Below are 14800 nucleotides of genomic sequence, written 5' to 3'. Positions count from 1 at the left end.
TTGCACTTAAACGTAATTCCTTTTATCATGTATCTGTACACTGTGGATAGCTCGATTGTAATTATGTGTAGTCATTCCGCTGACAGGTTAGCACGCTGGTTAGTCCAATCCCTTTATCCTGTGGACACTCGAATGTAATCATGTATAGTCTTTCCGCTGGTTACGGAAAGCTACAACAAGAAAGCTTTTCACTGCACCTTGGTACACGTGATAATAAACTAAACTAACTAACAAGCAGGGATTTGAAAACAAGGATGAAAATTTTGAAAGAGCGATGTTGTCAGAAGTTTAACGTCAGTCAGTGGCTACTGGGTACAGCTGGTGAATGAGAGCTGGTGAGTTTGGCTACGGGCAGGTGTTTGGAAGGTGTGAGATTAAGTATTTGCACAGTCAAGTCGTGAAGAAAAATGAAGGCATGGATACGAGCTCCTGCAGCAGATCAGCTAGGAAGTGGAAAATAGTCATGTGATGGGGACGGTGGTGGGCGCTGATGAATTAAATGAACCTTCACATTGTACTGCACTCCAATCCATTAAGCACAGAGCGACAAGACTCGAGTAACACTTATGAATTCAGCAAAGGCTTTCAAAAGAAGTTACCTTTTTACTTAACACACTTCTGCACCAACCAAGTGTAAAAGCCGGGAAGGTTTGATGCAACGTTTTAGGGTGCTGGTGAGACTGTACTGCATTTGGTTTTGCTCCTGATACTTAGGGAAGGATATGCCTGCTTTGGAGGCAGTGCAGAGATTTTCATTCCTGCAATGAAAGAAGTGGCTGATGTGTGAAGAGAGGGTGGGAATGTTAGACCTGTCCTCATTTAAGTGGAGACTAAAGCAAAGTTATCTTATTGAAACATGTTATCCTGAGCGGGGGGAAATCAAAAAGCGGGGTACTGACAGAATGTTTTTTCACTTCATGGGAATGCCCCAAACAAGTAATTAGGGGCAGCCCAATGGCGCAGCGGTAGAGTTGCTGCCTTACAGCGCCAGGGACCCGGGTTCGATCCTGACTACGGGTGTTGTCTGTACAGAGTTTGTACGTTCTCCCTGTGACAGTGTGGGTTTTCTCTGGCTGCTCCAGTTTCCTGCCACCTTCCAAAGACGTACAGGTTTGTAGGTTAATTGGCTTTGGTAAAATTGTCCCTAGTGTGTATGATAATGCTAGTGAATGGGGTGATTGCTGGTTGGCACGCTCGGTAGGCCGAATGGCCTGATTCCACGCTGTATCTCTAAAGTCTAAAGTAAAGTAAGGATAATTTCAATGAAAGGACCCTTCCATTTCAGACAGAGGTGCAATTTCTTAGAGGGCCATGAAACTTTGGAATTCTCTACCATGAAGAGCTGGAATCATTGAGCGTGTTCAGGGAGAAGACTGACATTTTGACTACAAGAGAGTTGAAGGGTATGGGGAAGAGAGCAGGAAAGACTGGATCGACTAGGCTTGTATACACTGGAATTTAGAAGGATGAGAGGAGATCTTATCGAAACGTATAAGATTATTAAGGGGTTGGACACGTTAGAGGCAGGAAACATGTTCCCAATGTTGGGGGAGTCCAGAACAAGGGGCCACAGTTTAAGAATAAGGGGTAGGCCATTTAGAACTGAGATGAGGAAAAACTTTTTCAGTCAGAGAGTTGTAAATCTGTGGAATTCTCTGCCTCAGAAGGCAGTGGAGGCCAATTCTCTGAATGCATTCAAGAGAGAGCTAGATAGAGCTCTTAAGGATAGCGGAGTCAGGGGGTATGGGGAGAAGGCAGGAACGGGGTAGATTGAGAATGATCAGCCATGATCACATTAAATGGCGGTGCTGGCTCGAAGGGCCGAACGGCCTCCTCCTGCACCTAATAACTATTGAAAGTGTTAAAGCTAAGACTGAATCAACTGTGATCCTGTTGAATGATGGAGCAGGCTCAAATGGAAAACTAGCATATTTCTGTTTAGTTTAGAGATACAGCGTGGAAACAGGCCCTTCAGCCCACCGAGTCCCCGCCGACCAGCGATCCCAGTACACTGGCACTACTTTACATACTAGGGACAATTTACAAATTTTACTGAAGCCAAAGCCAAATTAACCTACAAACCTGTACGTCTTTGGAATGTGGGAGGAAACCGGAGCACCCGGAGAAAACCCACGTGGTCGCAGAAAGAACATACAAACTCCATACAGACAGCGCCTGTAGTCTGGATGGAACCCGGGATTCTGGCGCTGCAAGGCAGCAACTCTACCACTGCACCACTGTGCCGACCACACTCTGCTATTGTGCTTAGTATAAAGGACGCCCCTGCATTATGACAGTTCGGGTAATGGAAATGCACTCTTGTGCAATTCACAAATCATTTTCAAAATATCTAGGACAAGAAACGAAAAAAATTGCTCTGAAACAAAAAAACACAAATCTTTTTTTCAACGCATTTCTTGATACCCAAGCAGATGACTAGGCTTTGCACACAATCGGGGCCGTTTTCTAGGAACCCAAACTCCCTGCAGTGAGCAAAAACAAGAAACTGCAGATGCTAGTTTACAAAAAAGGACACAAAGTGCTGGAGTAACTCAGCGGGTCAGGCAGCATCTCTGGAGAACATGATAGGTGACGTTTCTGGTCTTGACCCTTCTTTAGAATGGAGAAGGGCCTTGACCCCAAACCTCACCGATGCACGTTCTCCAGAAATGCTGCCTGACCTGCTTAGTGACTCCAGCACTTTGTGTCCCCTGCAGTTAGTACTCTGTATTTTAAGAAAGAGTGACACCTTGGTGACACAGCCCTTTCTTCATCATGCCTCATAAAAGAACTGCTTCTGGGAGGAGTAAAACATACAGTTTTAAATCATCGGAAAATAAATGAGATTAATTTGAGACACCGAAACAACAAATGAGTCAATAGACAATAGGTGCAGGAGTAGGCCATTCAGCCCTTCGAGCCAGCACCGCCATTCAATGCGATCATGGCTGATCACTCTCAATCAGTACCCCGTTCCTGCCTTCTCCCCATACCCCCTCACTCCGCTATCCTTAAGAGCTCTATCCAGCTCTCTCTTGAAAGCATCCAACGAACTGGCCTCCACTGCCTTCTGAGGCAGAGAATTCCACACCTTCACCACTCTCTGACTAAAAAAGTTCTTCCTCATCTCCGTTCCAAATGGCCTGCCCCTTATTCTTAAACTGTGGCCCTTTGTTCTGGACTCCCCCAACATTGGGAACATGTTTCCTGCCTCTAATGTGTCCAATCCCCTAATTATCTTATATGTTTCAATAAGATCCCCCCTCATCCTTCTAAATTCCAGTGTATACAAGCCTAATTGCTCCAGCCTTTCAACATACGACAGTCCCGCCATTCCGGGAATTAACCTAGTGAACCTACACTGCACGCCCTCAATAGCAAGAATATCCTTCCTCAAATTTGGAGACCAAAACTGCACACAGTACTCCAGGTGCGGTCTCACCTGGAGGCACTGAAGGCACATTGTAGAGGTAATAGTTCGACATGTCCCAATGATATAAGCGGCCATTTTGATCCACTGAGTCTCATTCCTCATTGGAACAATTACATTCCTCCACTCATTTTACTATCACCTTTTCTCCCCTCCTTCCCATCGGCTTCCTCCCCCCTCCACCCCTTTCAAAGCTTAAAGAGCGAGACTCAATTATGTGCAATAAATCAATGTTTAACTCTTTCCAATGAACTTTACTGCAAATAAGTAGCCAAAGCTTTGGTTGGTAACTCTCATGCCCCCTGTCAGAAAGGTTCCATGTTCAAATCCTACTGCGGAGATCCAAGCACACGATCCAGACCGACATGCCAAAACAACTCTGAAGATATCCAAGCACACGGTCCAGGCCGACATGCCAAAACAACACTGAGGATATCCAAGCACACAGTCCATGCCGACATGCCAAAACAACACTGAGGCCCGCTGCGGACCTTTCACCGTCCGGCGCGGCCTGGAACGTGGCAACTACAACAGCCTGACCGCGGGAGAAGACGGCAGGGGAAGAGAAAAGACATTCTGGCCTTCCATCACAGTGAGGAGGGGACTGGAGGAGACTCACTGTGATGGATGTTTCTTTTTTTGTTTTGTGTTGGTTTGTGGTTGTGTGTGTAATTGCTTATTTTATTGCTCTTATTGTTGGACTGTGGGTGACGAAATCTCATCCAGAAGACTAGTTTTTTTTTGGATGACAATAAAGGTAATTCTGATTCTGATATAAAGGAACCGTACTACCAACTCAAACTATTTCTGTTTCAAGTCCTGCCCAACATTTACTGCTCAATCAATACCAAATATGCGGATATTATGCATAGGATATCCAAATACATGGATGGGACAGGTTTGGGGGGATATGGACCAAGCGCAGGCAGGTGGGACTAGTGTAGCTGGGACATGTTGGCCGGTGTGGGCAAGTTGGGCCATAGGGCCTGTTTCCACACTGTATCACACTGTGATCGATCTTGCAGAGCAATGATTAGCAGCCTCGTCTCCCCTATTACAACTGTGATGATGCTTTATTTTCTGAAAGCAGTTCAGGATGATTGGAGATCATAAGAAGCAAGCTTTCCCTTTACGGATGAATAAACCCTTGTTTACATTCTGCTTAATGTCATTGGTTCAAAAGGATAAAAGCTTCCCATTCATGGAATTGTACACCAGAGGAAGCCTTTCAGTCCATTGCTCATGTGAATGGTTCAATTAAATAAATTCGGATTAGGCCCACTTCCCCAATCCTTTCCCTACAGACAAACACTTTTTCACCCGACCTAGCAGATATCAGTTCCTCTTTGAATGTAATAATTGACTCCACTGCCACCTCACTCGAAGGCAGCGTATTTCAAATCGTGGCACAAAAACAAAAATTTCCTCGTCTCTTGTTCTCTGCCACTTACGAGAATTCTGTGCCTTTGGTTGTCCTAGCTTCGTCTGCTGTAAATTAAATTTGCCATAAATTTGAGCCATTAAATGTTCCTTCCAGATGCAAGAGCACGAGGCTCGTTGGCCCTGAACACAGGCTCTATCATTCAGTAAACCATTGGCCAAATTAGCATCATCACTTTTATGTACTAATCCAGGCTCGCACGATTCCCTTAAGATTGAAGAATCTACCAATCTCTGCCATTACCATATATATTTTTAGAAGGATGAGAGGGGATCTTATCGAAACATATAAGATTATTAAGGGGTTGGACACGTTAGAGGCAGGAAACATTGTTCCCAATGTTGGGGGAGTCCAGAACCAGGGGCCACAGTTTAAGAATAAGGGGTAGGCCATTTAGAATGGAGATGAGGAAAAACTTTTTCAGTCAGAGAGTTGTAAATCTGTGGAATTCACTGCCTCAGAAGGCAGTGGAGGCCAAGTCTCTGAATGCATTCAAGAGAGAACTAGATAGAACTCTTAAGGATAGCGGAGTCAGGGGGTATGGGGAGAAGGCAGGAACGGGGTACTGATTGAGAATGATCAGCCATGATCACATTGAATGGTGGTGCTGGCTCGAAGGGCCGAATGGCCTACTCCTGCACCTATTGTCTATTGTCTATATTGGCTCCCTGAATTGATTCTGACATTCTACTGGTTAGTCTTCTAACTCAAATGACCTATTCATGCCTGGTTCATAAATTGTAGGAGCAGAATTAGGCCATTCGGTCCATCAAGTCCACTCTGCCATTCAATCATGGCTGATCTACCTTTCCCTCTTAACCCCATTCTCCTGCCTTTTCCCCATAGCCCCTGACACCAGTACTAATCAAGAATCTGTCAATCTCCACCTTAAAGATATTAATTGACTTGGCCTCCACAGCTGTCTGTGGCAAAGAATTCCACAGATGCACCACCCTCTGGCTAAAGAAATTCCTCATCTCCTTTCTAAAGGCTCGTCCTTTTATTCTGAGGCTATGGGCTGTGGTCCTAGACTCTCCCACTCGTGGCCACTCTATCCAGGCCTTCCACCATTCAGTAAGTTTCAATGAGGTCCCCCCTCGTACTTCTAAACTCCAGTGAGTCAAGGTTCAGTGCCATCAAACGGCCATCAAAGGTTAACCCAATCATTCCTGGGATCATTTTCATAACCCTCCAATGCCAGCGTATCCTTCCTCAGAAATGGGGCCCCAAAACTGCTCACAATACTCCAAATACTACACCCTGTTATATCTAGAACCATTCCACGTGTTCATACTTTGCTTAATAACCTCATGTCTGTGTCATCTTATCGAAGTCCCTCGTAAAGGTCCAAGTACATCATATCACTTTGGTTCGCCGGTATCAAGAAAATAACTGCAGATGCTGGTTACAAATCGATATATTCACAAAATGCTGGAGTAACTCAGCAGGTCAGGCAGCATCTTGGGAGAGAAGGAATGGGTGACGTTTCGGGTCGAGACCCTTCTTCAGACTGATGTCGGGGGTGGGACAAAGGAAGGATATAGGTGGAGACAGGAAGATAGAGGGAGATCTGGGAAGGAGGAGGGGAAGGGAGGGACAGAGGAGCTATCTGAAGTTGGAGAAGTCGACGTTCATACCACCGGGCTGCAAATTGATATCGCCGGTATCAATTCTGCTTGTTACTACCTCAAACTTACGATTTCCCCTTCATAAATCCACGTTAACCCTGCCCAATCGTAGTATTCTATTTCAAGTGCCCAGTTATTGACTCAACAAATTCCAGCAATTTTCTATGGCTCATCTACTGAATGAAGCAGGAGGAAAATAATCCCATTTTGTTTTTCCAGTTACTCCAAAAATCTAAAAAATGTACAGGATTCAGTTGCTCTCCCAAAATGTGGACTAATTTTACAATCGGTAAGCATAAGAAATTAGCTGGGTGTAGAAAATAAAGTAACGATGCGCTTTAATTTTACACCATTGTCCATCTCAGGACGTCCCGAATGGAACACATTTTCTATCATCTCTCCTCTGGTTCTTATGGGTGCTGTCTCAAAATAAAACGTGTCCCGCTGATGATAATGAATGATGGATTCGGACATTCCTCTTTTTGTTTGTGGTAAATGCTGCACTTGGTGATTCACCTACCGTGCCAACCAGTGGGTAGATAAAGCCAGCCCCGATACTGGCACGTACATCCTGGATCGGCAGAATAAAGCCACTGGGAACTCCCTTTCGCTCAGGCTGGTGCGACAGAGACAGATGGGTCTTTGCCATGCAGATTGGCAGTTCTCCGAAGCCCTGCGTTAGAAGGAGAAGCGTTGGTCATTGAGTGATTGACAACAGGCATGGACATAAACTGCACAGAATGTACCACACACTGGCAAAGCCATAGAGATAGTCTCCACACAAGGCAAAGTAATAAGACTCGAGTAAAAAATGCCAGCCAACAAATGCGTACCTGGTCAACCTAGTACTTTTTAAAATTCCTAATTACACCGCGTTTGAGTTCATAAGTTCTAGGAGCAGAATTAGGCCATTCGGCCCATCATGTCTACTCCGCCATTCAATCATGGCTGATCTATCTTTCCCTCTCAACCCCATCATCCTGCCTCGTGGATATCGGAAGCTCGCAGCCGTCTGGGTGGGGGCCGACATCGGGAGCTCCGGCAGCGGCAGCGTCTTTGCCCGCCCCGGATCGCGGGGCTTGGGTCGGCTCGCCGCGGGATTTTTCTCTGCCCGGCGGGGGCTTCAATGTCGGGAGCCATGACCGCCCCGACGTGCAGCGGCGGCGTCTTCGCCCGCCCCGGATCGCGGGGCTTGGGTCGGCCCGCTGTGGACCTTTCACCATCCGGCGTGGACTGGAACGTGGCAACTTCAACAGCCTGACCGCGGGAGAAGACGGCAGGGGAAGAGAAAAGACATTCTGGCCTTCCATCACAGTGAGGAGGTGACTGGAGTTGAGTATAGGAGCAAAGAGGTCCTTCTACAGTTGTACCGGGCCCTGGTGAGACCGCACCTGGAGTACTGTGTGCAGTTTTGGTCTCCAAATTTGAGGAAGGATATTCTTGCTATTGAGGGCGTGCAGCGTAGGTTCACTAGGTTAATTCCCGGAATGGCGGGACTATCGTATGTTGAAAGGCTGGAGCAATTAGGCTTGTATACACTGGAATTTAGAAGGATGAGGGGGGATCTTATTGAAACATATAAGATAATTAGGGGATTGGACACATTAGAGGCAGGATACATGTTCCCAATGTTGGGGGAGTCCAGAACAAGGGGCCACAGTTTAAGAATAAGGGGTAGGCCATTTAGAACGGAGATGAGGAAGAACTTTTTCAGTCAGAGAGTGGTGAAGGTGTGGAATTCTCTGCCTCAGAAGGCAGTGGAGGCCAGTTCGTTGGATGCTTTCAAGAGAGAGCTGGATAGAGCTCTTAAGGATAGCGGAGTGAGGGGGTATGGGGAGAATGCAGGAACGGGGTACTGATTGAGAGTGATCAGCCATGATCGCATTGAATGGCGGTGTTGGCTGGAAGGGTCTATTGTCTAACTCTACTCACTTGACTGGTGTAGAGATCCACCTTGGATTGAGCTCGAGGAGATAGCTCTATATCCTCAGCCCCATACACCTCCTGGGCTATTGTGCGTATCTTTTCCACAATGGGCATCTGTGAAAAGACAAAATTGTGCAATCAGACAAACTAGTGCCATCAGAGTCATGGAGTTATGCAGTCCTCACTGCCCAAAATGCCTCATCAAAGCAATTGGAAAAAAAACAGAATTGGGAACATTAGACAATACGGACAACACCATTTTAAAATGGTGCAGGAAGATTAAGTGAGATATGGCACAGAAACAACCCTCTGGCCCCGAATCCGCTGCAGACTCTGAAAGAAGGGTTCTGACCCAAATTCTCTCCAATCCCTGTTCTCCAGTCATGCTGCTTGACCCGCTGAGTGCACTTTGTGATCTCCACAAAATCTTAGCACCTGCAGTTTCTTGTGACTCCATGAAACTTTTTTTGTTGCAAAACTCTGTCAAAGGACCTCTGCAGCACAAAGATAGTGGGTTTCAGTGGCAAGGGCTTAGATTAGATCTCTTCTCTCACAGGGGATAAATGACATCTCTCCAACAGAGACTATTGGGAGAGTGAGGGAGAATGTACCTTTAGAAAGGAGACAAGGAGGAATTTATTTAGGCAATGGGTGGTTAACCAGTAGAATTCTTTGCCACAGAGGCTGTGGAGGCCAAATCAATAGATATTTTTAGGTGGAGACTGGCAGGTTCTTGATTAATTAGGGTGCCAAGGGTTACGGGGAAAAGGCAGGAGAATAGGGTTGAGAGGGAAAGATAGATCAGCCATGATTGAATGACAGAGTTGACTAGATGGGCCGAATGGTCTAATAATGCTCCTAAAACTTATAAACCTATGTACAATGGGTCATACGTGTGTACGAGAGAGGAACTCGTCCGTGGGTTCATGGTCCAAGGATAGGTAGGAGGAGGTGCCCGAGAGCTGGTGCTCAAGGATAGCCTCATCCACTGTATCCGTTGTTCAAGATGTGGACTCTTGTACATCGGCGAGACCAAACGTAGACTGGGCAATCGTTTCGCGGAACACCTTCGCTCAGTCCGCCTGGACATACCCGATTTCCTGGTTGATAAACAACTTTAATTCTCCTTCCCATTCCCACACTGACCATTCTGTCCTAGGTCAGAGCGAGGCTAAACGCAAATTGGAGGAACAGCATCTCATATTTCGCTTGGGCAACTGACAGCCCAGTGGTGTGAATATTGATTTCTCTAACTTCAAGTAACCCTGCCATTCCCCCTCTCTCCATCCGCCCACCCCCCCCAACCCAAGTCGCACCAGCTTCTCGTTTTCACCCAACATACAGCTAACAATCATCGTTATCATCGCTACGTTTTTGCATATCTTTCATTCATTGTTCTTCATCTCTCTACATCGTCATCTATATCTCTCTTTCCCCTTTCCCCTGACTAGTCTGAAGAAGGGTCTCGACTCAAAACCTCACCCATTCCTTCTCTCCAGAGATGCTGCCTGTCCCGCTGAGTTAATCCAGCTTTTTGTGTCTATCGCAAGTGTGTACGAGTTTATAAACTAAAGCAGAATGAACTGCCGAGATTCACTGACTTGAGAAATACATAGACTGAGTAGGATGTCGATTAACAACCATCGTCTTGGTCACAGGATTCTAGGCAGGTATACCAGGAGCAAGGAATTGTATTTGTAATTCCCACATCAAAAGGCAAACAACAGTACTGCCATCACTGGTCACTGAATGTATTAACAGTGACAGCATGATTTAATCCTCAAGGGATGTACAGTAATACTTTTGGGAACTTTCAAGTTAAAACTTAAGACAACATGAATAGTAACTACTTAGCAAAATAGAACAAACAATAAATATTTCAACCTCTTGTCGATTTAGTTTATATTTTTCATGATAAACGCTGCATTAGATATTCTTTTGGTTAATTAAATGCCACATTTGTCACTTCTCATTAAATTAAAACACCAGCAGTAGAGTTGCTGCCTTACAGCGAATGTAACACCGGAGACCCGGCCGGGTTCGATCCCGACTACGGGTGCTGTCTGTACGGAGTTTGTACGTTCTCCCCGTGACCTGCATGGGTTTCCCCCGGGATCTTCGGCTTCCTCCCACACTCCAAAGATGTGCAGGTTTGTAGGCTAATTGGCTTGGTAAATGTAAAAATTGTCCCTAGTGGGTGTAGGATAGCGTTAATGTGCGGGGATCGCTGGTCGGCGCGGACCCGGTGGGCCGAAGGGCCAGTTTCCACGCTCTAAACATTTGGTGTATCTCTAAACTAAAAATATAACATGAAGGGAAAAGGGGCAGAACTAAATCATTTGATCAAATTTGAATTAGTGGGTCATTTATCTTTCATTAACTGCTTCCAGTTTATTCCCTTAGTATTTCTACAAATTAAGGGCACTTTAATTAGTTTGGTTGATTGGAATATTTGAATAATCTAATTTCTGGGGCAATAAATAATTTAAGTATGACTGTGGACTGCAGGTGAATGAATCTAAAGCAAAGATAGCATCCACAACATTGCCGCTTAAAAGAAAGGCAAAGCAAGATGTAGACAGTTCATACACAGTTGTCCTCGTTTAAATTGCCACTGTCCATCAGGTACATTTTCAGTATAAACAAGAAGACCAGACACCAACATTCTTATTCCACCAGCAAAACATTCTAACCATAGTCCTGCTCACTTCTCATACCATTTAGTATCATATATTTTAATTAAACTTTGGCCAAAGCACATTTAAAAAAAAATCACAAGTCAATCAAGCTGGTGTCCTACATTCCATCCCACATCAGTCCAAAGATGTACAGGTTTGTAGGTTAATTGGCTTGGTATAAATATAAATCGTTCCTAGTGTTTGTACGGTAGTGTTAATGGGCGGGGATTGCTGGTCGGTGCGGACTCGGTGGGCAGAAGGGCTTGTTTCCGTGCTGTGTGTCTAAACTAAAACTAAACCAAATCAGTCCTCAGAGCCAATTAGCCCCACTCATTTTTGCTCTAGATTCTGCCATCGGCAGTCTCTTGTTCTTCATCCCCACTCTTTTATTGAATGAAATAACAGGCCCTTCGGCCGACCGAATCCATGTCGGCCATTGATCTCCCACTCACATTAGCTCTACGTTATTCCACTTTCCCATCCAGTCCCTACACACGAGCGGCAATTTACAGAGGCTAATTAACTTAGAATCCCTCGTGGTCGTGGGGAAACTCCACACAGAGAGAATCCGCGGTGGGGATTGAACCTGGGCCTCTGGTAATGAGAGGCAGCAGGTCTACCAACTGCGCCACTGCGTCGCATTCGTGTGCTCTTTTCCAAAAGCCGTTCACATTTTCCATTTAAGTAGAGACTCTATTCCCTGTGAGCATTACGGAGAACTGTGCCTCTGTCAAACTTTCGCTTGCACCCCCAAGCAATTGTTGAGTCCTCTGTCAAATATTTTAATTCTAATTCTCCAGCATCCGGCCCTTTGTCAGTGGAAATAGTTTCTCCCTGTCCATTCCATTCAAACCTCACTCAATGGCGCAGCGGTAGAGTTGCTGCCTTTCAGCGCTTGCAGCACCGGAGACCCGGGTTAAAACCCGAACTACGGGTGCTGTCTGTACAGAGTTTGTACGTTCTCCCCGTGAGTTTTCTCTGAGATCTTCGGTTTCCTCCCACATTCCAAAGACGTACAGGTATGTAGGATAATTGGCTTGGTGTATGTGTAAATTGTCCCTGGTGTTTGCAGGATGGTGTTAATGTGCGGGGATCGCTGGTCGGTGCGGACTCGGTGGGCTGAAGGGCCTGTTTCCGCACTGTATCTCGAAACAAAACAAAAGTAAAATGTTCAGAGCTCCCCTAAGTTTGTTGACAATACCCAACTTTGGAGGAGTTGGTGACAGTGAGGAATGCTGTCGGAAGATGCAGTGGGATGTGGACCAGCTGCAGAAATGGGCAGGGAAATGGCAGAGTTCAACCCGAGCAAGTGTGAAGTGATGCACTTTGGGAGGTTGAATGCAAGACGAGAATATACAATAGACAATAGGTGCAGGGGTAGGCCATTTGGCCCTTCGAGCCAGCACCGCCATTCAATGTGATCATGGCTGATCATTCTCAATCAGTACCCCGTTCCTGCCTTCTCCCCATACCCCCTGACTCCGCTATCCTTAAGAGCTCTATCTAGCTCTCTTTTGAACGCATTCAGAGAATTGGCCTCCACTGCCTTCGGAGGCAGGGAATTCCACAGATTCACAACTCTCTGACTGAAAACTTTTTTCCTCATCTCCGTTCTAAATGGCCTACCCCTTATTCTTAAACTGTGGCCTCTGGTTCTGGACTCCCCCAACATTGGGAACATGTTTCCTGCATCTAATGTGTCCAACCCCTTAATAATCTTATACGTTTTGATAAGATCCCCTCTCATCCTTCTAAATTCCAGTGTATACAAACCTAGTCGCTCCAGTCTTTCAACATATACAGTTAATGGCAAGACCCTTAATGGCATTAATGTACAAAGAGATCTTGGAGTCCAAAGTCATAGCTCACTGAAGGTGGCAGCACAAGTAGATACGATGGTTAAGAAGGCATATGGTATGCTTGCCTTCATTGCCAGGGGCATTGAGTACAAGAGTCAGGAAGTCATGATGCAGCTCTGTAGGACTTTGGCTAGGCCGCATGTGGAGTATTGTGTGCAGTTCTGGTTGCCCCATTTTAGGAAAGATGTGGAGGTTTTGGAGAAGGTGCAGAGGACATTTAGCAGAATGCTGCCTGGATTCCAGGGTTTCAGCTACAGGGAGAGGTCATACAGACTTGGACTGTTTTCTCTGGAACTTTGAAGGTTCAGAGGAGACTTGATAGAAGTATATAGAATTATGAGAGGCGTAGATAAGGTAGACAGTCAGAACCTATTTCCCCCCAGTGTAGAAATGTCCACCACTAGAGTGCATAGCTATAAGGTGAGAGGGGAAAGTTTAATGGAGATATGCGGGAAAAGCTTTTTTTTACACAGTGAGTGGTGGGGGTCTGAAACACACTGCCAGGGAAGTTGGTGGAGGCAGATAAGATGCTATTGGAAAGGCACATGGAAGCAAGGAAAAAAGGGATATGGATCATGTACTGGCAGATGAGATCAATTTAACTTGGCATTATGTTCGGCGCAAACATGGCAGAAGAGGCAGAAGGGTCTGTTCTTATGCTAGGTTCGATGTACCTTTGCTTTAGGTTTGCCCTCTGTTCATTGTCAATGGTCAGTTTATCTTCTCAAAGTTATATGACTTACAGAATGCAAAATCTTTGTGATTTTAGTAGAAAATCTAGTCTTGCAGTTAAATTCAAATCCTTTCAAATAGATTAACAAAAATTCACAGTGTCTTCCAAAAGATTTAACAAGAAGTAAATCTTCACTTTGAAGTGCTCAAATGTCAAGATTGAATCGAGGGTACTTCTGATTGCTCATTAAAGATAATAAATTAGAAATGTTTGGGATCACGTACAAAAAAGATTTTTTTGTGCAGCAAATAATCTGTGGAATTATTTCAACCATGTCAAGTCAAGTCAAGTCAAGTCAATTTAATTTGTATAGCACATTTAAAAACAACCCACGTTGACCAAAGTGGACATGCAAGGACAAAGAAAAACATTTTGAACATGACGATTTGCCTCATCATCCTTGCCTACATTTTCTTGGGAGGGAATTTTGGTTTCCTAACTTGACAGACATATTGGGAGTCAAGATGGATGAAAGTGGTAAATTTGCACAGCAAATCAGAAGAGCAAGGAGGAAGAATATGAGGCCCAATAGGTTGCTGAAAAGCCTTAGATATATAGTAAGTACACTGTTGAATTCTAGTCATAGAGTCAGAGTCATACAGCGTGGAAATAGGCCCATCGGCCTAACGTGCCCATACTAACCAAAATGTTTCCAGCTTAATGGCATCCTTCCTATAGCTGAGCAACCAGAACTTTACACAATACTCCTAATGTGGCTCAGACTCCGTTTGGCCCATATCCCCCTAAACTTGTCCTATCCATGTACCTGTCTAAATGTTTCTTAGATGTTGTGATACTCCCTGCCTCAACTACTTCCTCCAGCAACTTGTTCCAAATACCCACTGCTCTCTGTGTAAAAAAGTTACCCCTCAGGTTCCTATTAAATTTTTCACCGCCTCACCTTAAACGTACTTTCTCTGGTTCTCTATTCCCCTACTCTGGGCAAAAGATTCTGTGCGTTTACCCGATCTATTCCTCTAACAATTTTCTACACCTCTATATGATCACCCCCTCACCCTCCTGCGTTCCAAGGAAAAGTCATGGCCCCAATGTGCAGAACCCAAGTCAGTCTCATGCACAAAATCCATGACCGAGGAACTGACGC

General features: G+C 45.2%; 1 protein-coding gene across 2 annotated transcripts in view; it reads right to left on the bottom strand.

Moving 5' to 3' along the window:
- Window positions 1–14800, bottom strand: part of mthfd1l (methylenetetrahydrofolate dehydrogenase (NADP+ dependent) 1 like) — a 172549-nt gene that overhangs the window by 48822 nt on the left and 108927 nt on the right. For both annotated transcript variants that reach the window (XM_078405549.1, XM_078405548.1), the window contains 2 exons: window positions 8432–8539; window positions 7020–7172 (listed from right to left, as the gene is read on the bottom strand). In XM_078405549.1, the coding sequence (XP_078261675.1) occupies window positions 7020–7172; window positions 8432–8539 (261 nt within the window). The remainder of the gene's footprint in view (window positions 1–7019; window positions 7173–8431; window positions 8540–14800) is intronic.

The sequence above is a fragment of the Rhinoraja longicauda genome, chromosome 9 (assembly GCF_053455715.1).
Source record: "Rhinoraja longicauda isolate Sanriku21f chromosome 9, sRhiLon1.1, whole genome shotgun sequence".
Lineage (NCBI taxonomy): Eukaryota > Metazoa > Chordata > Chondrichthyes > Rajiformes > Arhynchobatidae > Rhinoraja > Rhinoraja longicauda.
The sequence above is the reverse complement of the archived record's forward strand: the minus strand, read 5'-3'. Positions and strand labels throughout refer to the sequence as shown.